The sequence below is a fragment of the Phlebotomus papatasi genome, chromosome 2 (assembly GCF_024763615.1).
Source record: "Phlebotomus papatasi isolate M1 chromosome 2, Ppap_2.1, whole genome shotgun sequence".
Classification (NCBI taxonomy): Eukaryota; Metazoa; Arthropoda; class Insecta; order Diptera; family Psychodidae; genus Phlebotomus; species Phlebotomus papatasi.
In genome coordinates, this window is record NC_077223.1 from 89,261,399 (window position 1) to 89,288,629 (window position 27,231).

General features: G+C 36.3%; 2 protein-coding genes across 3 annotated transcripts in view; both read right to left on the reverse strand.

Annotated features, from left to right (window-relative positions):
• LOC129804969 (translin) overlaps positions 1-27,231 on the reverse strand; it is a 239,470-nt gene that overhangs the window by 135,774 nt on the left and 76,465 nt on the right. The window lies entirely within an intron of this gene.
• Positions 7,871-14,688, reverse strand: LOC129804966 (uncharacterized). 2 transcript variants are annotated; one of them, XM_055852757.1, is made up of 3 exons: positions 14,560-14,688; positions 14,303-14,498; positions 7,871-14,246 (listed from the first exon to the last, which is right to left on the reverse strand). In XM_055852757.1, the coding sequence occupies exon 3, from the start codon at positions 13,956-13,958 to the stop codon at positions 8,466-8,468; it is 5,493 nt and encodes a 1,830-aa protein (XP_055708732.1). In that variant the 5' UTR covers positions 13,959-14,246; positions 14,303-14,498; positions 14,560-14,688; the 3' UTR covers positions 7,871-8,465. The 2 variants fall into 2 exon arrangements, with proteins under 2 accessions (XP_055708732.1, XP_055708731.1); XM_055852756.1 differs by having other exon boundaries at positions 14,303-14,688.

Sequence of the window (27,231 nt, forward strand, 5' to 3'; positions counted from 1 at the left end):
ACCCTTCTTCGTCAAGACCATTTCTACGCTTCGCGGGAAATTATCCAGGACTCTAGTCCAAACTAGTGGATTGACTTGATTAAGACTGTCTACACCTTAAGAAGCCGTGATACCTTAGACACACTTACAATTACGACTTAAGCAGAGAGATAGCTTAACGTAATTATAATCAAAATATTGATAAGATTAAATTTCCATCTGTTTCTGACTAATCTATCTCTCGGCTTAAGCAGAGAAACAGCTTAGTTAGTAGGAAACTAATGGCACTTTAGTCAAATCATTATTTTTATTATATGTACTTACGTTAAGCGATCCCTCGGCTAAAGTCGTAAGTGTATCTATGGCATAAGGCGTCTTACTTAAGTGCTTGATCCCATTGGCATTGAAACGAAAGCTTCTGCCCGCGTGAGGTCTCTCAGCGTTTCGACTTTTGTGGGCACCGCGACGCTTGCTCCTTGCTGTTCTACAAATCGATCGCCCATCGTTAACGAATAGAGGACCCTGACATCCATAACTCTACAATAGTTGATGTCCTGCACGCTTTAGGCAGGATTCTCTCCAAGTCTGGAGTCTGGACCGTTTTAGCACTAAGCGTGTTGCTTTCTGTTACCTCGACCACCGGTAAAATTAAGAGGATCATTTTAATCCCTTTGCAATGGATGGATCAAATTTCAAATTTTGAATGCACATTTATCGTGATAAACATGTTTTATCGTAAATTTATTACTCACAACGTTTCCCTCATCAAGCGAACAATAAAGATGACTATTCATTGTTTTTATTCGTTTATTATCTTGTTAAAAAAAACGATAGTTTTCGAATAATCCCCGGTGATCCATTTATTTTTACCAGTTACGAAGTACCCTCTTTAAGACCTTAGTTGCTTCTATCTTCTGTGCTATCTGGCATTCTGCAGATAGAGACTCTATCTCTGACGAATAGATCCCAGCCGTCCTTAGCTCTCACGGAAGTAGAAGGACCGCATTAGGAATTCGGATGCAGCCCAGAAAGACATTCCTTCGACATCAAGGAACACATTTGGAACAAAATTACCCTACCTCGCAAACTCCCAAACCCAGGTTATAGCAAATACAATAGCGCTTGAAATGGACCCTATCCCTTGTCACTGCTGCTGTTCTAGCCCCTAATAGTGCGAAACCTTGTGTATTTCAACTAAATGTTGAATTTTTAAGTAAAAACTGTGTGAAAATTATATGAATTTCAATTAAGACGTATACTTCAGTCGAAATACTTTTTTAAAATGTGATTTGATGACTTTCGATCTATATATTATGCACTTTGTACTATATCGGAAACCGCATGTCATAATATTTTACAGTTCTGTCAGTTCTGTCTAAATGACTAAGGGCTGAAATAATCATTTCTTGCTATCACCGATTAGGAAAACATAGGGGAGACTGGGGCAAAAAGTCACAAAACGGATATTTTATTTTTATACAAGCTACTCGAGCGCTTCAGAAATTTCTAATTAGCGCAGATTTATAGGAAATTTACCGCTCTACGACTTTGTGAAAGTAATTTTCCTCTATTTTGTAAGGAAATACGTTTATCGAGCCAATTTCTAAAAGGTTATTTTGTGACTATTCTCAAAAATGCTGGGACAAATAGTACCAGACATTGGGTATTATCACATTTTGATTCGCTTCATTACAGGCTTTCGTAAATTTGAAAAAAATCCTAGAGGACATATTTTCATAGAAAATTTATTCATCTACATCTTTGTAAAACACCGTTTTCTCTGCGAGAAAAGCGAGAAAACGAGAAAAGCGCTTTTCAAACGCTTTTAAAAAAAAACACAAAAGACTGCAAATCGTTTGACCAATGCAAACAACAAGCGGCGACACATAGCATTGACGTTTCTTTTCACCGTGGGACATCAGAAATTGTTTCGGTTTTTGGTTTTTTTTTTTTGCTTCATAGCCTTTGTTACTTTTTACCCCAAGTGGCCATTTTTAATAAAAGGATTTCTGGAGAAAAGAACTTTTGTGAAATTCTAAAATAGATAGCGGATTCGTATTCAAAAAATCCAAATTATTTAAGAAATATTCACCATTGCATCAATTTTCGAAAATAAGTAGATAATAATTGTTATCTTCTGCAAGGAAAATATTTCAAAAATAGGGCTAAAAATTTCGATATTTTTTTATTTTCTAAATTTCTTGTTCGAATTCTAAGAAGCTTACGACATTGAAGGAGGTCTATGAAGGCTATCTATAGAAAAAAATTTGAGCTGCTATCTTTTTTATCTTGGAAGATATTGAATTTTGAAGTTTTCGATTTGTGACTTCTTGCCCCAGTCTCCTCTACTAAAAACAAAGATATTAACGATTTATGACATTAATTAATTAAGTCATATGCCTTATCTCTTATCATAGATAAATTTCAAGCTTCTTTCGTGTTTGATCTTAAATGAACGATAGGTTTTAATTAATGACTACAGTTGTCGTATATTCCTTAAAACCCTAATGACTCATAAATTACTTGACATGTAATCTAACAATCAGAGTGCTGCTCATCCAATGGACAAATGAGGAAAGAGTACGGAAACCAGAAAGGATAAAAGCTCAAGACTTTCAAATAAAAACTAATAACAAAGAAGGGAGCAGATAAAAGATGGGCAGAGAAGACTTGGTAGATTCTTCCGCACTGATGACGGAGTCATCTGCTGTCAGAGTCCATTGCGGATGGGTGTGGGTGTTAAGGTGGCAGGATTTCTCTCTTAACTGCTTCTATGGTAGAAGCAGAGGTTTTCTCCGGCACAATGTCGAGAGAAGAGGAGCATGGTAAAGAAAGACACACAGCAAACTTGTTGAGTGGCGAAGATAGACGACTTGTGGGGGGTTACTGGGGTATGTGGGTGGTTTTTGGGGATGAATTCAAGTCTCGTGACTGACGGTGATAGTCTGGGAATATTCCCCTTATCCGACTTCACACAAATCTCTAGGATTTTCACCCCCCAAGTTGACGAAGGCGACAAAAAGGAAGGTCTGGGTGAGCTAAGATTGTTGGTGAGACAACGAAGAGGGGAGCCTGTGTGGATTTACTTTATGATTATTAGTTTTATTGCTCCTAGAGAATTTATATTCCATCCTTACTTTTTCCATCTGCAACATTAAAACCTCTTTATTTCCTCCCAAGAATGACATTGTTTCTGCCCTCAAGCACTTATTCGATATTTCACTGAATTCTGATTTTACAGAAAATTTGTGCTTATTTCAATTTCACGTTTTAATACACAATTTAACAAAGATAAATTACAAATAGATGGAAGCTCCAATAGTTGTCTGAGCTAGCAAGAGAATTGCAATTTCATTTCAAAAGTTTTGGAATTTATAAAGCATTCTGCAACATATTAGCGTACAATGTATTTGAATGAGGAAATGGTTTGCAGAAATAATACATCTTTGAAAATTGAAACAAGTATTCCATCTCGTTTCTAATTAAAAGCCCACACAGTAGAACAATGAAGAATAATCAGGTGAAAATAATTGTGATGATTGATAACATTTCAGAACAAATCAAGTCATTCATCAATCATCATCGCGAGTAGGAGGAATAAGCTTTACAGTGCCTTATGAACTTTATTTAAAAAAATATTGCTACAAAAATAACCACTTAACTAAAAAAATCTGCTCTATAGTAATAGCTTTCCATTCAAGTCATAGTGTCACTAAAGCAATAATGAAAAGCAAGATTGAGAGTTATTGCTTTGGAGTGTTGCTGCTGGGATTGAACTCATCCAGCAATGTGAAATTCTAATAGCATCCCAAGATGCCTACGTGAGGTAATCTGTGGACATCAAAGCAGATGTTGGCTCTCAGTATAGCATGATGAACTCTGTGAGAGGAGTTTGGAATTGATAGGGAATGCCCTAAAAGGCACACGGAATATGCCAAGGAGATAGGCATTAATATAAAAAGGACGGAAAGACGCTTTTATTGCCAAGGCGGCTGACAACCATAATGAGGAACAATATCACTTCAGCCTTTTTTTTACGACTTTTGCAATTCTTTTGCTTCTTTCTCGCAAAATCGTCGCCGAAAAATCAAGGAAAGACTATTCTCAATTATTATATGGCACATCCCTAAACCAAAAGATGCTTCAGGAACATAAGAGAAATATGCAAATATAAGTGGAAAAGCGTGTGAACGATGTAGTGAAATGGTGGTTTTTTTTTTTGCAAGAAGTTACTGCTGATAGTCCTGATATTCTTATACGAAAAAAATCGCAGTTAATAAAAATGAGACATAAACTCACAAATCGATTTTAGCCCAAATTTACCGCTCAGCAAAATAGATAATTTTCTTTGAAGTGCGTTTAACAACAATAAAATCAGTTGTATAATTTTATATAACCACTTAACCTCATAATTTCTACTACAATAAATTTTTTAAGTCTGTAAATTAATGTGGAAAAACGTTTAGAAGGCAAGAGAAAAAAACTGATAAACTATAAATTATATGACAAAATTTTATTTTCACTTTGCAAGAAAACTGTTGTTTTAGCGAATTTAAGAATTTAAGAGAACTATTTTAATGCCAAATTTCGAATAGCTTGCAAATCGGACACTACTTTTATTTCTCAAAATTCCATTTTTGTTCAACTTAGATGTAGAACACTAAAAGAAAGTCACCCATATGAATAAGAAGCCACCGAAAAATCCTTAGAAGAGTTCCGTTTTGAGTTGCACACAAAAAAAAACCTGTCCGAAATTTGGCACAAGAATTTCAGGAAAATATTCTATTCCTAATTTAAAATTAAAAAAAAAATACCAAATATAAACACGAGATTTTTTCTTTTGAAAAAATTAGGGTTAAAAATGATTAAAAATTGATGTTGCTTTTTATAATTTTAATTTTACTTGGCCGCTGATTCGAAATTAGATACACCCGTGAATAATGTTATATCCACCTGAAATTTTTTCGTTTTGTTTTGGTTTTTATTTAAATAACATATGAACATGAAAATGATGTAGGACATGAGAATGAAAAATATTTTAATGGATCAAAAAATTAAGAAAAAAACAGCATACTTTTTTCTAACTCTTTTTCAACATAGGATAAGTGTGCCAAATTACGGCATAGTTGAATATAAGCACCGAAGTCCTAAGTTTGAAATGCAATAATTTTAATTCATATTGATATTTGTGGTTACTTCCTTTTTGGGAGGGTTGTGTGGAATCTTGAAAACTAGTTTATCATTTTTATTTTCTTTAAATCACTTCCTAAAATATTGAAAAATTAATAAAAATATGGGCATTGCTTTGGGTAGTATTCCGGCCACTTTGAGTGAAATACCGGCCACATTTTTTGGCCAATTTTTGTTACGCAACGGATAGAAAATTTCAAAACGTCAAACGGAACGAGTTTATTTAGTTTAATACGTTTATATGATCCACAAACCCTGAGATCTTCCGTGTAATTTGTCCTGAAGACCTGAAGAGTATCCCTAAAAAGATGGATTAGACTATATTCCCAACCGTTTCTCACTAACTCATCTTTTGTCTTAAGCCGTAAGTCTGTTTAGGGCATAAAGGTCCTGTTTTTTTCAAGTTGCAACTAAAATCACGGATTTTTTTATTATTCATGTGAATTTTATAATGAAAATATTGTTCCAGATACAATGTTTGGTGATTTCTACTGTTATCCGTAAAGTGCCTCACAAAATCGATGCACTAGCAAGGTCACAAAAAAATCACCAAAAAACTCGTTAATTTTACTCGTTCAACTAGATATAACCCCTCAAACGAGTTAAACCTCTAGTCTAGAGATCATATAAACACCTAAAATTGACTTACATGCAAAAATACTGACAGAAACGATAAAAAAAATTGCAATAAAACTCATATTAGGGTAAGTGTGCCAAATTTCGGCCAGCTTCTAATTTCGGCCACTTTGAGTGTAATTTCGGCCATGCAAATAAATTAATTAAAATTATGTATGTAATCTTCGAATAGTCAATGAATTCATTTTGCTTTCAAATATTTATTCATTTTAGGATGTATTAACACAAAGACCGTTAAATTTTAGGTATAATTTGAATTTAAATTGTGTTGTAAAAACTCAGTGTGGAAAGAGTCTTACAAAAAATGTGACAGATCGATTGTGTCTCTAGCAGTGTTGTGATTTGTGGTGAAGTGCAGAAGGTTTTCCTTCGGTGTTTTTCATGAAAATTGATTAGTTTTCATTAAAGATTGTTTCTGTTTATGTTAATAGTGAATCAATCTTTAAATTTCGGGTAAAATTTCCCAGCTGGATCCTGTATTTCGCGTAAAAAAGTATATACTTTGTGAGCGTCTCTACAGTGAGGTAGTGTTGCCTATTTCGGCCACATCTTTTGCTTTCCTAAATTTCTTATTCATTTTATGTTTTCTTTTTCAATTTCTGAATTCTACAATGTCCAGAGAAAAAAACCATCGCTTCTATGAAAAAGATGATGTGAAAAAGTCATTGGAAGAGTTAAAGAAGTGCAAATTGCTACGGGAATCTGCGCGTAAATTTGAGATGCTACTCTTCAGATGTTTAGGACAAATTACACGGAAGATCTCTGGGCTTGTGAGTCATATAAACGTATTAAATGAAATATTAAACTCGTTCCGTTTGACGTTTTGAAATTTTCTATCCGTTGCGTCACAAAATGTGGTCAGAAAAAAGGTGGCCGAAATTTCACACAAAGTGGCCGAAATACTACCCAAAGCAATGTCTATATTTTTATTAATTTTTCAATATTTTAGGAAGTGATTTAAAGAAAACAAAAATGATAAACTAGTCTTGAAGGTTCAACACAACCCTCCCGAAAAGGAAGTAACAAAAAATATCAATATGAATTAAAAATATTGCATTTCAAACTTAGGACTTCGGTGCTTACATGCAACTATGCCGAAATTTGGCACACTTACCCTACAATTCTTGCTAACTTATGGATAGTTTCAAACTATTTTCATAAAAGTTCAATGAGAATTGACAAAAAAATTTTATAATAATTTTCACTACTGAAAGGGAAACTTCTTGTATATTTCCATTTGAACTTGACTGTATGATTGCCATTTAATGTATTATTTTAAAGTTAATAATGCAATGAAAACTTACATACGTATAATCAAACTTTGAAACTTTAAGAGCTCATTCACATTCAATAAAGTTTTTTTTAAAATAATAAAATCCTCATTTACTAATAGCCTTATAAATATAAAATGCATCAAGCTTTAAATGAAATGTGTGATAATAGATATTAATTCTCTTTAAAGATATTTTCAATTAAAACAAAAACAAATTAAATTCACAAACGTAAATTTTGACGTGAATTATTAATTTTTTAGAGTATCCTAAAATGTTCCACTATCCCCTACCTCTTATATTTAATGAAATAAAGCTCTCCTTCTTGATTTTATGGCGTTGTCTTTGATTTATCCTTCTCTCTTTAAAAGTTCTTACATTCGAAAATTGATCCATATCCTGGAATATCTCAATTAATTCACAACGATTAAAACAGACCAGAGATATTTGATTGAAATCTCAATAGCGAAGAAGAAAGCAATAAAAGAGCCATATAGACAGAGTGAGAATAAGAAAGAGTAACAATAAAAAGCTTTTAATCGCAAAATCTGGAATGCATAAAAATTCTGCGATTTATTCCCTAGGAGCAGAAAACCATCAGACAGCATTAGACGGCTCGTCAAAATTTATGTGACGAACCTTACGTGGTTTCGTGTGTTCGTGAGTAACTCACAGATCAATCTTTCCGCATAGTTGAGAGAGATACCCTCGAAACCCCTAATAAAATACCACACCAGCTTCATTGTTAAATCACTGTTGGGGACCAAGTCCCCTGGGTCAAACAAATCAAGAGATAGTGGACTGTATTTATTTTTATTAACTCAATTTCCCCGTGGCGGACTGCAAGGACTTGATTACTTTGGCGATGACTAAATGGCTGATTACAAATGAATGAATGAATGTTGGTGGTCCCTAAAATAAATATACACTTCAATTCATTTCTTTAATTCAAACAATTCAATCCTTACTTTAATCTCAAACGGCCTCCGTTTGCTTCCACCAACCTCAAGCTTTTTGAAAGTTTACAACCTGTAATTCAATTAATAATTTTTATCCTGACGCCATTTTAAATTTCTTTCAATCGTTTATCGAACCTACCAAGTTATAACTCTTTTTCCTGACTCAGGACTTAGCTTGATCGTCTCCCAAGGAGTTCAGCCAAATCTAACCAATAAATATTACTAAATTAAATAGATTTTTAACATGAGGAAATATCCTAACTTACGCAAATTCTTTTCCTATGAAAATTCACAAATGCACGTCACGCCACGCTTTCTACAAAAAGACTGACAAATGTGCCGGAAGGGCTTACATAATAAATCTTCAAATATTTCCGCCAGTTAGCGCTCGCGTTTCCAACATTTTCCCCTCTGGTGCTCCTGCACCCACCTACTCCACGTCCAGCACAGCAAGCTTTGCAACTGGTCTCTTGTATAGGCCGTAACGAGTTCTTACCATCGCTGAACGAATTTTCCCATCAGGGGCAGGAAATACTTCTTCCACTCGACCCAAGGGCCACTGGTTGCGAGGTAACTGTTCATCACACACAACAACGACATCTCCAATCTTGATAGTTTTAGTGGTAGAATACCACTTAGTTCGTCTTGTCAACTCGGGAAGGTACTCACGCATCCATCTACGCCAAAAATGGTCTGCGTAATACTGAGCTCGTCTCCATGCTTTGCGGAGGAACAAATCGCTGTCATCAAAGGTCCCAATCGGTCGGTTCTCTCCAGATCTTCCAATCAAGAAATGATTGGGAGTGATGGCAGTCTCGTCATCAGGATCAATCGACACATAAGTTAAAGGCCGGTTATTTAGAATATACTCCACTTCAATAAAGAATGTGTGCAACTCCTCATCAGTGGGATGCCGTGTCCTCATGACCTCTTTCAATACAACTTTGACGGAACGGACAAGTCTTTCCCAAACACCGCCCATATGTGGTGCGGCTGGTGGATTAAAGTGAAATTCCACACGCTTTTCGGAGAAGGTTTCCTGAATCTTCTTTTCATCTACGGCTGCATAAAGTCGTCGAAATTCGTTATCAGCTCCTCGAAGATTTGTTCCATTATCACAGAACATATCAGTTATAGATCCGCGTCGATTCATGAAACGTCTAATTGCCATGATGGCACTGTCTGTCGTCAGGGAGTGTGCGACTTCCAAGTGCACAGCACGAGTCGCTAGGCAAGTGAAGATTACTCCCCATCTTTTCTCCACACGACGACCCACCTTCACTTCTAATGGTCCAAAATAATCCATTCCACTCTTTACAAAGGGATACACTGAATCATTAACTCTTGCGGATGGAAGCACGGCCATTTCAGGAATCAAAGGTTGGGCGCGTTTGTTTTTGCAAATTTGACACTCATGCCAAGCCCTCTTGACTGCCACTCTCACTCTTGGAATATAAAATCTTTCACGAACGTTGTTTACAACTTGTTCTCGTCCTTGGTGATGATTCCGAACATGAAAATCACTAATAATCAACTTTGTCCCCACGTGCTTCGGCGGAAGAATAATGGGGCACTTTACTCGCACTTCACTATTTTGCAAACGTGATCTCATTTTCAATAATCCATCAGAATCCACAAATGGCGTCAAATGATACAAATCACTTTCTTTGGGAATTACTTTTCCCTCTTGGAGACACTGTATTTCTCTTCTGTACACTGACTGTATTTCCTGAAGCAACACTTTTTCTGCTTCTATCAAATCACTCACTTTGAGTCCGGGTAATTCACTTGTTTTTAGATTTTCTTTCGCTTTACGCCACTTTTCCAACCAAAACTGCGCACAATTTTTCACTTGAGCAGTCGCTCTGACAAGTCGATTCCAGCGGGAAAAACGACTCATCTCTGGAATCAGACGATTTCCAATAAACCTTTCAACATTCACTAACACTTGAAACACCTCAATGTCTCCATTGTCTGCAACTTTTTGTTTTTTATCATCTTGAGGCCATTGTTCCTCCTCCAATTTCAGGAAGGGCGCCCCAGTGAACCATTTAGAGGACGCACTGAAATCACACGGCTTTCTACGCGTGGCCAAATCAGCTGGATTCTGTGTAGTCGAAATCCATCTCCATTGATGAATCTCTGTCAGTTGGTCAATTTCACTTATTCTGTGTCCAACAAACTGCTTGTATCTACGAGAATCACTTTTGATCCACCCCATCACCGTTAGGGAATCCGTCCACAAAACCACTCGATCAAATTCAAGATCCAAAGATGTTTTTACCGCAACGCTAACTCGCGCACTAAGCACTGCAGCTTGTAACTCAAGTCTTGGGATACTGGTAGCTTTCAATGGAGCAACTTTAGTTCTAGCACACACAAAAGCCACTTCAACACTATTTTCACTTTCAATCCGTAAATATGCAACTGATGCATAGGCACTCTCGCTGGCGTCTCCAAAGACGTGTAGCTGGATTGAAGTTGCTTCCGGAAGTTTCGGAGAATAACATCTCGGTATCTTCACTGTGTCAATCATTTTTAGCTCCTTGATGAATGCTTGCCACTGCTCCAAAGCCACACCATAAATGATGTCGTCCCATCCAATTTTCTGACGCCAAATCTCTTGGAGAATCATCTTTCCTTTCACCGAAAACATAGCCAAAAATCCCAATGGATCGAAGATTGACATTACCAGCCGTAATACTTCTCTCATTGTGGGTATCTTCTCTCCAGACAGAATATCAGATGCGACGCGATGGAATGTGGTCTTGAAAGTGAAGACATCTTCAGAAGAGTCCCACCACAAGCCAAGAATTCTTTCAGGTTCATCCTTCGCATTCAAACTTTTCATCGTGTCACTCACACAATTAAGAATTCTGCTGTCATTGGCTGTCCAGTTCACTATATCAAAGCCACCGGCTTTATGAACCTGAACAATATCCTTGATCAATCCGCGAGACTCCTCAATGGTATCTGCACATCCCAGATAATCGTCACAGTATGTATTGTGTAGTATTCCCTTCACTGCCTCTGGGAATTCTTCGGCATATTCTTGGGCATTTAGATTCTTCACATATGACGCTAGAGTGGGAGAACAAGATGCCCCAAATGTCATCACATTCATCTTGTACTCTTCTGGCTCATTTTTCCTATCCATTCCTCTCCATAGGATTCTTTGATAGTTGGTATCTTCTGCCCTAACATAAACTCTATGAAACATCTCCTTGATGTCTCCAGTGAATGCGAATTTACCCTTTCTGAAGTTTTCCAACACTGCCGGAAGTGATTTCAATAAGTCTGGCCCGCTCATCAGCAGATCGTTAAGTGATACATTCCCTGACTTAGCCGCACAGTCAAATACCACTCGAATTTTTCCCTTAGCCGGGTGAAAAACCGCAAAGTGTGGAAGATACCAAGTATTTCCAGTAGGAGTCATCCTATCTTCTTCTGTGAGCTTTATCAAGTATCCCTTCTCAAGATGATCACTTATCTTGGCACAGTAAGCCTCGGCCAATGCCGGATCTCTGTCTAGTTTCCTCTCCATGGTGTACAAGCGCTTGACAGCTACATCTCTTGACTCTGGCACAATTGGTTGATGACCTTGCTTCCACAGCAATCCAGTCTCGAAACGCCCATCACTCGTCCTACGGGTGGTGCGCTTCATGATTTCAAGAGCTCTCTTATCTTCACGAGAGAGTACCTTCTCTTGACCTTCAGTACCAAAGCCCTCCAAGGAAAAGGAATTCTTCACCATTTCATACAGCTCATCTTTGCGTTCCACAATAGAGTAGGAGTAGGTCTTTACCTCACATGAGGTTTGATTATTCAATTTTCCCATTACTACCCAGCCTAACCAAGTTAAAGCCAGATAGGGAGCGTTCCACGGTCCGTGGATAATCTCCCGTGACACAATCAAGGGAGTGTTGTCCAGCCCTATCAGCAGATCGGGCTCTGCATCCACCATGGATTCAGAATGACCATCGGCCATATGTTTCCAGTCCCGTGACAGTGCTTCCATATCCACTGTCTGCCTAGGGAGACTTAACTCACAGACAGTCCTAACTTTCTGCATTAAATACTCCTTGGCTTTGGGATGAGTACCTCTGATTCTACAGTTGACAACAGTCGATGTCAGATCAGTACATGCTGTCGGTCCAGCTCCTTGCCACGTCAGAGGGCACTTTGGTCCACTAAGCCCCAATTTCTCTGCTAGAGATGCCTTCATCATTGTCAGCATGGAGCCCTCATCCAAAAAGGAGTAGACCTTCAAGGTACCTTTCGGTCCAGTAACATACACCGGAAGTATCTTCATGAGAATCTTATTACTCGTATTGGCATGAGCCACTGTGGCTCCAGTCATCACAATTCCCCTCTGTGGGGAAATTTCATCTTCCTGATCCGAGTCCTGATCAGTCTCAGTAGGGAAATCTGAAGCATCTAGCTTCTCCTCATCTTCTCTCTGAGCTAGAGAGAACATTTGCTGCTTGTCATCTCTGTGAAGAAGATTGTGGTGTTTCTGACCACAACCAGGTTTTGGACATTTTCCGTTATCACTGCAAGTTGAGAGAGAATGATTTGGCTTCAAGCATCTGAAACAAACTCCCTTTTCTCTCACAATCTTCCATCTGTCGCTTATTTTGAGCTTCTTAAAAGTCTCACAATTTTGTGGGGCATGTTTTCCCTTGCAAAAGCTGCATGCCGCCATTTCGGCTCTCAGCTCGGTCAATTCATTGACAGTTGCCACGGTTTTGCCTTTGACAGGTTTCTGCTCAATTTTCGCTGAGTCCCTAACCTGTACACGATAATTCGCCGCCCTGGCCTTTACCGCAATCCAGTCACACAAGGTTTTCACTGTCACGTAGCTCTTGGTCACCTGGAATTCTGACCAAGAAATCTGCATTGACATCGGGAGCTTTAGCACAAGCTCATCCAGCAGCTGGGGATTATCAATGTAGCACATTCGGTTGAATTCCTCAATCGCTGCTACCATGTTCACCATCATAGTGGAAAATTCAACCAAGCTCTCCGGCTTGTCTACTCTTACAGGTGGGTAAGCCTTCACCTGTGCAATCATGGTGCGAATCAGATGTTCAGGTTGTCCATATCGCTCTTCCAGTGACGACAAAGCCTTGTTCACATTCGATGCTGAGTAGAGAAGAAATCTGACTGTTTCTTTGGCTTCTCCAGTGAGACACCTCTGAAGCAGGTTGAGTCTCTCAACATCCGTATATCCACACGTCTGGGTAGTGTTCTCGTACCAAGCACGGAACAACGGCCATTCCTTCACACTCCCATCAAACTTTTGTACATCTGTTCCAAAAGATTGGCGTACAAGAAAACGCTCCATAACCTCCAAAACATCCGATGACGTTTTTGAGTGTTTGTCCACATCATTAGTGGCATTTTGCTTCACTTTGGAGCCAGTAAGTTTGGTGGCAATTTCTCTCTCTTTAGCCTTCACAGCTTCCTGAATTGCCGAATGGAACTGATCATTTGTCATTGTGAGAACTTCCTTCTTCGGGGCTGCGTCGTCAATCAGTTTCTTCTGGAACTCTGCAAACCTGTCAACGATCACGTCCAGATTCACTGGTGCCTCTTCATCATCAGACACGACATTTCCCCTCGTAACCAGAGGGTTGAAAAGTTCAACTTTCTTGCGTGAATTCGATGAAAAAGGTGTTGAGGTCCTTGGAATATCCCCCTGGACATCCCCCAGAATTGTTGGTGAATTCATCCGCTTAGATTTCATCATACTTTGGCGCAACTCAAGTTCCTTTTCCCGCAATGACAAAAACTCCATTTCCTTACGAGTTCTCTCAATCTTAGCCTGAGTGAGAGTCAGTTCAAGGTCGTCATCCTCCTCATCAAAGCCATAACGATTTGGAGGTCGACCTTTTGTTGCCCTTTGGCTCTTGCGAGGCATCGTGCTATTCGTCTGGAAAGCCCTCACAAATCAAGAATCACAATCGCGACAATCGCGGTCCTTTCCGGACAGAACAATCAAATCCTCTGCAGTCCGTTGCAGTCACTGATCCACGGTGAGAAGGACCACTTGTTGGGGACCAAGTCCCCTGGGTCAAACAAATCAAGAGATAGTGGACTGTATTTATTTTTATTAACTCAATTTCCCCGTGGCGGACTGCAAGGACTTGATTACTTTGGCGATGACTAAATGGCTGATTACAAATGAATGAATGAATGTTGGTGGTCCCTAAAATAAATATACACTTCAATTCATTTCTTTAATTCAAACAATTCAATCCTTACTTTAATCTCAAACGGCCTCCGTTTGCTTCCACCAACCTCAAGCTTTTTGAAAGTTTACAACCTGTAATTCAATTAATAATTTTTATCCTGACGCCATTTTAAATTTCTTTCAATCGTTTATCGAACCTACCAAGTTATAACTCTTTTTCCTGACTCAGGACTTAGCTTGATCGTCTCCCAAGGAGTTCAGCCAAATCTAACCAATAAATATTACTAAATTAAATAGATTTTTAACATGAGGAAATATCCTAACTTACGCAAATTCTTTTCCTATGAAAATTCACAAATGCACGTCACGCCACGCTTTCTACAAAAAGACTGACAAATGTGCCGGAAGGGCTTACATAATAAATCTTCAAATATTTCCGCCAGTTAGCGCTCGCGTTTCCAACAATCACTCTGTGATAATATTGAATTTGCCGAGACGACCCTTTCTCTTGGTCATTGCAAAATTGATTTTCTGTGGTAAATGCCTCACGAGGCAAAGGGACCACATTCTGAAGTGATGCTAATTTGACTTTGATAGAGATACTTGAGGCAAATTGTTAGAAAACATCTCAAGGGAAGAGCAATAAAGTGGACTTTATGAGTTATTCGACATGCTGGAACGCATTTAGAGGGTAAATTTGATGAAATACTCCAATGCACTCATGTCTGAAATTTATGCAATCCAATGCAAATAAATTTGATATAATAATCTAAACTTCCATTTCCATGTGAATCCAAGAGATTTAGAGTTTAGATATGCAGAAGACTTTAAATTGAATATTTCCAGAAGTATTTGTCATAAAGTGTGAATAAATAAATGATTGGTATATTGATTTTAAGTTTCGCAAGTAATTTAATACAATTCCTTGATTTCTTTGTACATAGAAATTAAGGTGTTCCACCTTTTAAAGGATTCACAGATTTTAGTGCTCAAACTCCACAGAGAGAGCAGTAGGGGAAAGTGCGGTACCTTCGCTTCGGACGACTAAAGCTTCGTACAATTCAATTTTTTTTCTATGTCCCTAATGGATTTGACACATGGTTCTATAGAAGAAATGAGGATCACAATGGCGCAATAGGAAAGAGTGTTGGTTTTCGGACGGATGAGATCTCTGACTCGACTCTCACAGTTCGAGTCTCGTCCGGTGCAAACAGCAACTGAATGAAGACATTTTCACTGTAATAAAACGTAAATGCACCACCGCCTATGCTCACAAAACTCTGAGAGCCTGGAAGAAGCATCCATACCACAATAAAGCTCTCCTTAGAGGGCTACTACAATGAACTTAGCAAATTCTTCCAGTAGGAGAATTGACATTGTAAAAAATTGATTGGGAGCTGCGCTTTAAAAAAATTCTCAGGATCGGAAAAACCCCGTATATTCACTCCAGTGTCACAGAAAAATTGCATACCTACAGGAGAAGTCTTTGGAATAACGCCCTAGACAGTAGACACACTTAAGCCGAGAGACGACTTAGTGGAAAATGATTCAAATGTAGTTTAACCATTATTTCTAATACAATTACGCTAAGTCGCCTCTTGGCTAATGCTCAGGTCTGTCAAGGCCCTAAGTTATGAAAACGCGATGGTGTATGCAAAACATTTTCAGCGCCAATTTTTCAGCCTATTTTAAAATGCTAACGGTTCATAAGAAATGTATTTCAAATTTACCGCATGAAAAATATTTGCATACATTTAACCGTTTAAGGACGATTGGAACACCGGTGTCCCATAAAGAAAATAATCTTTCCTGACTTCCTAAAGTTATTTTTTTCTTATATCTGTACATAATTGTAAAGTAGAAGGTTAAAGGAATCTACAATATTTTTTGCAAGTCTCTAGCTATTTTCTATGTAGTAAATATTTAAGCTCAAAAATGGCGAATTTTTAAATTCCTAAATTCATAATTGATTTTATTTATTTTTTATACTTCCAATTTTTTTTAAGCAAAACCCTTTTGGCAATAAAAACTCAATACTCATACGTAATATTTTTCATTAAAGCGAAAATTATTATTCATTGGTATTGTCAGAAAATTACTTAAATTTTTGGGCTATTTTTGTCCCTATCGTTCACAGAAGCGCAAAATACATCGAATCAGACTCTGTTGGACTTTCCAAGGTTAGATGTAAGACTTATCATTGATTATGTTTATTATGACTTATTATTGATATCAAATTCTTTCAATGCGTTTTCACTTAAGCCGGAACTCTCTGTAATCTCCATAAGATTAATAAATAATTCAGGAAAATTGAAATATAATAACAATGGACAAAATTCATTAAAAATATATTGAAAAAAAAAAGAATTATTCGAATTATGTCCAGCGCACAATAACATTTGTTTGTAAATATGTTTTCAAAATTTCCTATAAGAGCGAGTGAGATCACTAGATCTAGGTTTCATTCACTCTCACTGAAATATTAAAAACATGTTTACAAAACAAAAGTTATTGTGCGCTAGGCATTACGAACAACTTTACAAAATATTTTTTTCTGTGTTTATGCAGCAATGGACAAAAACTATTAAAAAAAAAAATATTTTTTTTCGGAATGTAGAATATATGTCAAAAATATTTGGTCTCTCTGGTGTCTGAACATAGAATTATGATGACAAGTGTTATTTTTTTGGCAAAAGTGACATTTTAATGATCTCCTGTGCAAGTGACAAATTATACGTGAACGAAGAGCTTTATTTTTATCTAGAATTCTTAAACTTGGAAAGGTCTTGGAATTTTTGAGAAGTCTGAAGCGGTTCCAATCGGTTATAAAACGATACCTAACGTTTATAGGGATTATATGAACCGATAAGTATCTTTTAACCAAAAATTAATTGCGTTCTGTACCTAAGCTGTTTTGGGTGAACTTTTGAGTGCTATAATCAGTTTAAAACGGTTTAATCGATTGTGAACCAGTAATCGTTAAATTATCCAAAAATACTTTTGTGGTATAGCATGAAAGTCAGGAGTTCGGACACTTCACAAAGTATGAGACGCTTTGCCACCATTTTTTAAAAGACATTATTTTTTGATATTTGCAATCTTAAAAATTAAAAGATATAAAGCTACTTCCGTTTTTTGAGAAGAAATATAACAAGTTGGTCTCATAGAAACTATTTTTTCCCAAAAGGTCAATTTCTACCTGCTACTTGTTCAAAAGTTAAATAACAAAATTGGGGAAACTGGGGCACCACCAAACACGGGGTACCACCAAACACTGCGATTTTTTAATCAGATATTCGACCTCAGAGGACAAGACTTACAGAAATTTATAGGCATTATAGGGATGCTTGTCCACTGAAGAAATGGTCGAGATAGTCCAAGTAGTTTAAAAATAAAAATTAGTGTTTGGTGCTAAACCCGTGTTTGGTGGTGCCCCAGTTTCCCCTATTTATGTTTAAAACTCACTTTTAATATTTGACCTTGAAAGGTCAACTTCCGAATCGATTAATCAAAGTTCAAAGGTCCTCTATGGCAACTTTTAGGCAAATGCATGAAACGTGAAACATGAAACAAATTCTTCAAAACAAATTATATTATTCATAACTCTACACTAAATCCACGAGTTTGTCCATACTCATTCCAATATCACAGCTATAAAATTAAATTTGGTTTATCTTTCATTCATCAGCAGCAGCAAAATACCATAAGAATAAAATTACCTATTAACCGCACGAAATATATAATTAGTAAATTCACAATCTTCTGTAATTACTCGCTAAGCGTCCAAAATTATGCGATTTTATGTTTAAATACCGAAAATTTGGGCAGACGAAAGCCCTTAAAACAAATTCTCCCCAAAATTTCATTATCCCAAAATGAAATTGGCGTGTTTGAAGCTGGCCCCAAAAAATTGGGTAGGATCGCGTTCACGCCCGTCAATAAAAGCCTGGTAAAAGTGTATACAGGGAGGGTGAAAAAGCCACCTCTCGGCATCTTCCGACGCTATAGAAAATAGAATAGTCTATAGTCAATCATAGAATTGACTGAAGTCTGAAGTGCTTTGGTCAAATTAGCATAATTCTACAAATATTAAATTGAAGGCTTTCCAAATGATAGCAATCACTGATAAAAGTCGTCTCTTCTTTTTCTGGGATTTTAATTTGTATTTAACATCTAAAGAACTTTCATCGGAATATCGGGATGGGAAAACGCAACACCCTAGAATTTCCCTCTGTTCGCCCAATTGAACTTTTTCATTCTGCCTCGATGTGCGGATGTGACTACAGAGGAAAAAAAAGAGGAAGAGTCCATTGGCACCATCAGTCTCTTCTCTCTGCAATGTCACTAAATTGGAACATTTTTTTTCTGAGTATTTACAACGCAGTTTATTGCACAGAGAAAATACCCCTTTGACAAAGAATTCAATTATTTCTAATTTCCTCATGTTTTTCTTTGGGTACTGCAAATAAACAGTACGATAAGTAGGGGAAAGCTTTTAGGTTTTGCATACACTCTGGCTTCTAGCACTTCATATTTTTCACACATTCCTTTAATGAATCAGACCTTATCTATGGCATATATAGCAAAATATTTTTAAATAACAATCTCTGACCATATAGAATAAAGCCATATAGAAAATGTATGAAGTGATCGAAACCAGAGTATGTGTACGAAACTTGAAAACCTTCCCCTATTAAGAAATTACCATAGAGCGAGTGTCAGAAAAATAAAATTTCAAACAAATGGAAAAAACCGTGCAATTAGAAGGATTTAAAATTTACTTTGAGAATAAAACAATATCCCTTAATTAGTTTTAACTTTTATTTTGCACTATAAGAGATAAATGCAATTCAAAACACAATTATGCCAATCACGTTGACTTTAATTCGTTTAACAGAAGGAATATCAGTCAGAATTTGAGAAACTTTTTAAAACTTTAAATTTTAAATTCTTCGCTCGAGAATTTGCAATAATTTTTTTTATAAAAAGTACTTTTCTGAGTTTTGTTGACTATAACACTTAAACATTTATTAATAAAATTAATTTGATATATGAGAGACGTAGGAGAGCTTTCACTTTAACTGAAATAATGTTATCAATTTGAGAAAAGAAACTTAAAATTAAATCTATAAATTAAATTCGTATTACGATTTCACTCGTTCGAGATCTGTGGAAAAAGTATGATTTTACTGCTTGAATTCCGAGAGAGCAATTATAAAAAACCCTGGATTATTTCACTCCCTAAAATTTCCACCTCCCCAATCACTTAGAAACCACTTTTCTCAACATATCTTCGCGTTTCAGATGAATTCTGTGAACTGACATCACGCTGTTTGTCCATCCGTCTGGTCTTTATCACGTGTAGAGGCCAAATGTTTAGAGATAAAAACGTAGGATTTTCAGGGACCTCCTTCTATATGTAAGACCTCCGAATTATTAAATACTCTTCTCCCCATCCCTTCCCTATCCTTCCACAACATGATTTTTGGCATTGTTCGAAAACGCGTCGTACGATTTCTTAAAATATTATTTTCGGACATTTCTTAGAGTTCTCCTTAAGTGAAAATTTTACCCATAATACGAAAATACCGTTGAGTTATTCCTAATAACGATTTTTCAAAGTCAAAAGTCTTATTTTAAAATTATTTTACAGGAGACTCGAGCCTACCCAAACGTAAAGAGAGAGCTGTAATCTGCTTTTTTTACAACTTGTCACCTCTCTGCAGATTAAACGGTAAAAGATATCAACTTCTGGTCTCCCATGACCCCCAATAAAAAAACTTTATCTTCAGACGTTTTGACAGCCCCATACTGTATAGACCCATAATGTACTACTTATTTATGTAGGGGAAAGTACTCTCCCTTCGACCGTTCATGCCTTCGAATAATGTTAATTTCTTTTAACTTCCTAAAGACATTTATGCATAATTATCAATAATTGTTGATGAGTTAACTAATAATTAATAGAAATATGTAAGTCTTTTGGGAAAAATAAAAGAAAATTGACATTATTCGAAGCCATGAACGAGGGAGAGTGCTTTTCCCTGTAGGGGCATGAATTAAGTCAATAAATAAATATAATAAATAAAAAAATAAATAAATACATAAATAAAAACATTTTTTTCCTGTTTCCCCCACCCAATCTCCATCACCACCAAAACCATGTTTTTTTTTGATTTCCCTCAAAATTGGCCAAATCTTTTCAGGACAGAAAAACACACAATTCTTTGCCAAAGCTTTTGACGTTTCAACGCGTCTTCCTCAGTGACTAAAAAGGCGTGAAATTTTATTTAGACAATGCTCTTACATTTCTTTGTCTTTCAACTCACTCAAATCTGTGATTTGTCTCTAAAATTTTGTTCATACTGCCTATCCACTACTCCAAATGAGGACTTACTAAACATTAAAAAATATATACATAACATAAATAACAATAATGTGAACGACTTTCTACAATTACTCTAATTTTTCACTACAATTACCAGGGAAAAATTGGGAATTCGTCGCGGGTACTCCTTCTTGGACATTGATCTGAGGGAGTTCATCTCCTTGACTTTCTTATGTTAATTGTCGTCAGTAATCTACTAAAAATTCAACGGTTATTGGCCAAATCTTTTTCAATGATTTTCGGATATGTTTTAGAGGTAGTCCAGACGAACGTCCAAATATACCAATGACCGGAAAATCCCTATTTTGAATTATTGAAGATCAAAGGTCACTTACTTTGGAGGACTTACTTCTTAACCGATTTGGTTAAATTTGGATTTTTTGGGAAGTGAAAATTCGAACTCGACTGCATCGGTCCTTATCGATCATGTATCGGTTAAGTACCGATAATTGAACAATTTTTTTTTTTGGAAATTATTTTTTATTTGACTTTATGTTTGTTCTCGAGCTAGAGAACAAAAAGATTTAAACTTCCGGTCTTCGATGACTCCGCCGTAAGTAGACATTATCCCGGACGGTTTTTTTATTTGCCCCTAACGACTCCAAAAATATGTTTTTTTTTATTTATTTCGAAAATGGCACTATAAATCTCTTTAATTTTCGGATATGTTTTACAGGTAATCTAGGCGAACATATCGTCCAAACATACTGATGACCGAAAAAATCTCCATTTTTAATTATTGAAGATCAAAGTTCAACTACTTTGAAGGACTTACTTCTTAACTGATTTGGTTACATTTAGATTTTTTGGAACCGTAAGAAAGGTATTGAAATTTTGAATTCGGCTGTGTCAGTCCCAATCGGTAATGAATCGGTCAAGTAATCATAATTGATTCATTTTTCTCGAATATCCCTTTTTGTTTGTGCGTAAATAACCCGTCAAATCATTATTCTACTTGCCGATTTTACTCTGAGGTTTTTTTAATTTTAACGGTATATTCCAGTGTATTCAGAGAAAATCTGTAGATTTTCTGCTGAATTTCTGCTAGAAAATCTGTAGATTTTCGGCAGAATTTCTGCAGAAAATCTACAGATTTTCGGTAGAATTTCTGCCGAGAAAATCGGCATAGTGTCCATTACTTCACAAAAATATTGTTGATTTATGTAGAAACTGTAGGAGTTATAAAGAAAATGGTATGCTCTGCTTAACAAGCATTACCGATTAAACATTTTAAATAAATAAAAAGATGCGAGCAAAAATACTAATTTTTTAAAAATCGCCCATGGAATGATACAAAAACACGAAATTTAGGTCGATACTCTGCTTAAAGTTTTCACTTCACTTTTCTCTACTTGTAACACGGCGTCGCAGAATTCTTTATTTTATATAAACACCGTGATATCACAAAAAATAACTCTATTGAATTTTGCAAACTTCAGTGAAAAATTTTTCCATCTCTTCTGACACATCTTATCTGGAAAGTCTGGAATGTAGAAAAAATCTACAGAAAATCGGCAGAATATCTACAGAAATTCGTCAGAAAATCTGCCGAAATATTCTGACGAATTTTGTCCCAAGCCCAAATAAAATTCGTAAGAATATCTACAGAATTATCTGCAGATATTCTGTAGAGGTGTAGATTTTCTCTACAGAAATCTTAAAGATATCTGCAGATATTATTTGACGGGAATGTTACTAATGTCGAAAACATTCTAACATACCCACTTGTTAATCCATTTTGTAGTTCGAAATTAATTTTACATTGTGAATCAATTTAATCGGTAATAAATCGTTATACACCCCAAAATCATGCGAAAATTTAATTCGCGGATGCAGCAGACTCTCCCAAATTCGGGCATTTAGGATCGAATGTCACCCGAATTAGAGAGAAATTCGGGCATCAAATTGTTTTAAATGCAACGATTTTTTGTTCTTCTACATACTAATATTAAGTTTACATATTCATATTCATGGTAAATTTCATTAAAACATTTTAATAATGCAAAATCACATCATAACTGAGACAAATCATGGCAAATTTGAGCATATTTGCTTTATTTTAAAACTTAAAAGATGTCGATAAACTTTTTTTCAAATTTAACTGTTGCCCGAATTAAAAAGTAGTCCGAACTAATTAGCGAGAATTTCCGCAAAATTGGGACACTTTGCCATCTCTTTTTAACATGAAAACATATTTATGCCAAAAACGTACGGAAGCAAATTCCGTACGTTTGTGTAGGACAAACTCTTCAGTATGGACATAAATTTCCCTAGTGTGTAGAAGCCATTAGAGGCCAATTTGATCCCTTTTTTGTGGGTCAAGTTTACTTTTTTGTTAATAAATGGATTATCAAGACTATAAAAGGAATCCAAAGAATGTATTCAAAAACTGATTCAATTATAATGTGCACCACATTTAAATTTTATGTCCAGCACACAATAACTTTTGTTTGCAAACATGTTTTCAAAATTTCATATCAGAGTAAGCGAGATAACTAGATCTCTGTTTCATTCACTCTCATTGAAATGTTAAAAACATGTTTACAAAACAAAAGTTATTGTGCGCTAGTCATTAATGAGAAAGTTTGATATCAACAATCAATAAATAACTCAAATTATTCAAACTTTGTCAGAAAATCACTTTACTTTTGAAGTAATTTGCACGTTATAATTTATTAAATAGAACTTCAGTGAAGCACTACGAGAATATAATATTAAATCCTTAGCATGAATGTCTTTATGTGCATCCTCATATTTCACTTTCATGGTTTTACTAATAGGAAACTTGAAACGCCAGACTTCCCCTAGAATGGCACTAGAAATCAATTGGGATTAAGTAGAGTTGTTATATTGCGATACAGAAGCTAAAGGAGAAGTTTTGAGAGGAGAAATCCCTATAGTGATTGCCTTTAGTGAGTGATTGAATAGAGATTTTGGAGCTAATCTGAACCTTTGAGCGTTTTGCCCCCAAGTTTAATCAGAAATTCCTATGTTGGCTCCTTTAATGTCCAAGAAACACTAAAAGCCCTCACTCCACACATTACTTCAAAAGCGTGTGCAGGGAGCCAGAAAGGTGACTGAGATGATTGTCTTTGGTCCTTGTACCCATCTCGGTTTCCTTCTTGTTTGTCGACACAAAATCCAATTAGAGACTTTACTGTCATCGCACTTGAATAATGTAAATGAATTTGCTGGTGCTGAAAGTGTTTCTATTTCACAAACATTTTCCACACATCCTTATTACACCTATTGCCCTTTTCGACTGTTTGGGTGGTGATTTTCTGGCAATATTTGCCAAGATAATTGTCCATATGCTCAATTTGAGGCTTTTCATCAATATAGCAAAGATTGACTGTTCAAATAATGCCCTGTGGGGTAATTTCCAGTAATCCCATACACCTAATCATGGTCCTTTTAACAAACCACAAACTCCAAGTTCACGTTTACCAGCATTTCATGTCTATATCGGAATTCTACAATGTAAGCGTCATATAGGGTAGGTGTGCCAAATTCCGCCCAGCTTGCAATTTCGGCCATATTTTTTGTCCCTCGAATTTCCATGAATTTTTAGTTTTTACATACTCTAGAGATTATACAATGCAAAAGAATAACAAAAATGTCGCTTCGATGAGCAACATGATCTGAAAAAGATATTTAAAGAATTATGGAAGGGCAAGGAACTATGAGAATGAAGATGGCCGAAATAGGCCATCAATGCTATGTCTATATTTTTTATTCATTTTAAAATGTATTAAGAATGATTTTAGAGAAAATTAAGATGATAAATTGTCTGCAAGGTTCCAAGCAACATTCCTTATAAAAGAGTAACAAAAATATTCAATTTTTATTAAAAATATTACATTTCAAACTTGATACTTTGTCGCTTGCATGCTACTATTCCGAAATTTGGCACACTTGCCCTAGTAATTTTATGAATCTTTTTTGAATATGCAATGTTTTTTTTGCGAGAATTCGAGCAATCCGCAAAATCTTACTGGCAATATCTTATCGGTTATGAAGGTTATGAACGGTTAAGAACGATTACCATTTATTCGAATTACAAAATCTCTTCAAATAAAGAGGGTTTGTGTTGAGTTATATCCATTTAATATCAATTGTATTAGGTGAGATTCTTAACAAAATCTCACCTACTATAATCCTAACAAAATTTCATGTCGTCCGATCGACCTCAAATTTGGCCAAAATGTGTTTCGCCACTTCCTGATTCCGAATATATATGTGGCTAAGTTACGTTCCCGGCCGGCCGGCCGGCCGGCCGCTCTTTGGAGCTTAATAGCTCCTAAACTAAAAAAGATATCGACTTGCGGTTTTCGGCAAAGGTTATATATCGGGTGAAAATTGCAACTTGGTGCATAGACCCCCCACCCCCCACCCCTCCTTCCGCCATTTTGAAGACCCCCCTTTTTTTGTTTTCTCAATAGCTCCGCCCCTATGGCATTCAGCGGACTCAAATTTTAGTATGTTATAGCTGGGCCTTAGAGCTTTCCATCAATGCCAAACTTAAGGTCCCCCCACCCCCCTGACCCGAGCTATAAGGGTCCAAAAAAAATTTCTTAAAATGGCCATAACTCCGGTTCTAATTGTCAGAATTTAAAAAGTGAGGGCTTTTTGGAAAGCTCTCGTGAAATGCCACTTCCCCTTCTAACATCGCAAGTTCATAAAACCACCGCTAGGGGCGCTTTTTTTAAAAAGAAAATTTTTAAATCTTAAAAGTTAAATAACTCAAAAATTCCATTGTGCATCGGGCTGAAAATTTAGTATGTTGTAGCCGTTGATTATACCTATCAAACAAAAAAAAACTTAAGTCGATCTAAAACCCCTGACCCGAGCTATAAGGGGTCAAAGTTCGAACATTGACCGGCCTCTATCTCCGGTTCTAATTAACATAGCGACCTAAATTTTACCTTTTTGGTTTCGTCTCAATGAGCACTTTCAGATGGAAGTTCAAAAAGTCACCACAGGTGGCGCTGTGATAGCGTCAAAATTCATCGAAATTCAAAGTCACTTTTCTCAAAAACGGCATTGTGCAAGTTAATGAAATTTTAGTATGTTGTAGTCCAGTCTAGGACGTTTCCAAAATGGTGCAAATGCGCGCTGTGGTTTCAATAGAATCGGAGATATGAGGGGTCAAAGTTCACGAAATTCAAAAAATCATATCTCCGGTTCTATGTGACCGATTTTGATGAATGAGGGCTTAAACGAAAGATCTCACCAAATGCTACAACTTTCTAGAATATTTGAACTTCGTGGAACCAACACCAGGGGCGCCACAGTCGAAAAACCAATTTCAATATCACATAACCTCAATTATCTCGACTGTCGCTAAACCGATTTTGATGATTACTTCGACACAATTGTAGAACACATTTGTCTCTACATTTCGTCCATACATCATTTTCCGGTCAGACTACGCTATCACTCCGATTTTGCCGTTTAAGTGTGAAAAAATTGATTTTTCCCATAATAACGCTTCGAAATCACTCAGATGCCAATTTGACTGCCTCTACTCCACCAAGACACTTAAAATAGGGTTTTAAATGGAAAGTCCCACAAAATACAACAATTCTTTGAAATAGTTGAAGCTCAACAAATGACTACTTGGGGCACTCTGGATGAAAAAACGAGTTAAGAAACAAAAAACCTCGCTTATCTTGGCTTCTGAGTAATCGATGAGATCATGTTCTATGGGAAAATTATAGAGAACATTCTGGTCTACATTTCATTCATATATCACTTTTCTATCAGTTCATTCAAATCCTTGATATTTTGGTTTAAATACAAAATTTGCATAATTTCACGAATTTGATTCAAGATAACTGAATGGCGTCTCCCAACTTCAGCTCCAAATCGAATTTGCATGCACTCCGAGTTATCTCACGTTAAGAATCTCACCTACATAAGCCGGTTAGGATTATCTGTCCTTTTTAAAACTTTTATAGACATTGTTAGCATTTTAGAGACTTGTTTGAAAACCAACGCGCTCTAAAATCTACAGTGATGCTTTCTCATTGTGACTTTTTTAGAAGGTATGTATATTCCGGAAGAATGTCGATTCTGTCAAGTCAGGATTTACTCCACAAACTTTCTACTTAAACAAAAAAAATTGTTGGATTTCAAACGGTTTGTAGCATGTGACACTTTGGTCTGACTTGAACGAGTAAGCGAGAGTATGCTATACTGGGATGGGGTTGGCAGTCTGATGCCCTATCGAAACAAGTACAGTAAAAGTCTACACTGAGAAGATCTTTAAATAAATGAGTATTGAATGAAACAACTCTACCAGGAACGAATTATGTTGTAGTAAAGAAAGACAATTTGTTACTCTCCTCTTCATGAAATTCCCGAAAATCACATAGGGGATTTGTAGCTTCATACAGAAAATGAAGTCCAAGTTTCAAAATTTTTTGTGAGCTACGTACAAAATTTGTCCACCTTCGCAAAACTTATTTTCACCGTAAATACTGCACACGGATACAAAAATTTTCACATCAGTATTTAGATGGAACATTCATCTACTTGTTTTAATTATTTATAAAATGTATCATTCGTTTTACAATCAGTTTTCTCACTTCTTGAATCTAGGAGAAAGGC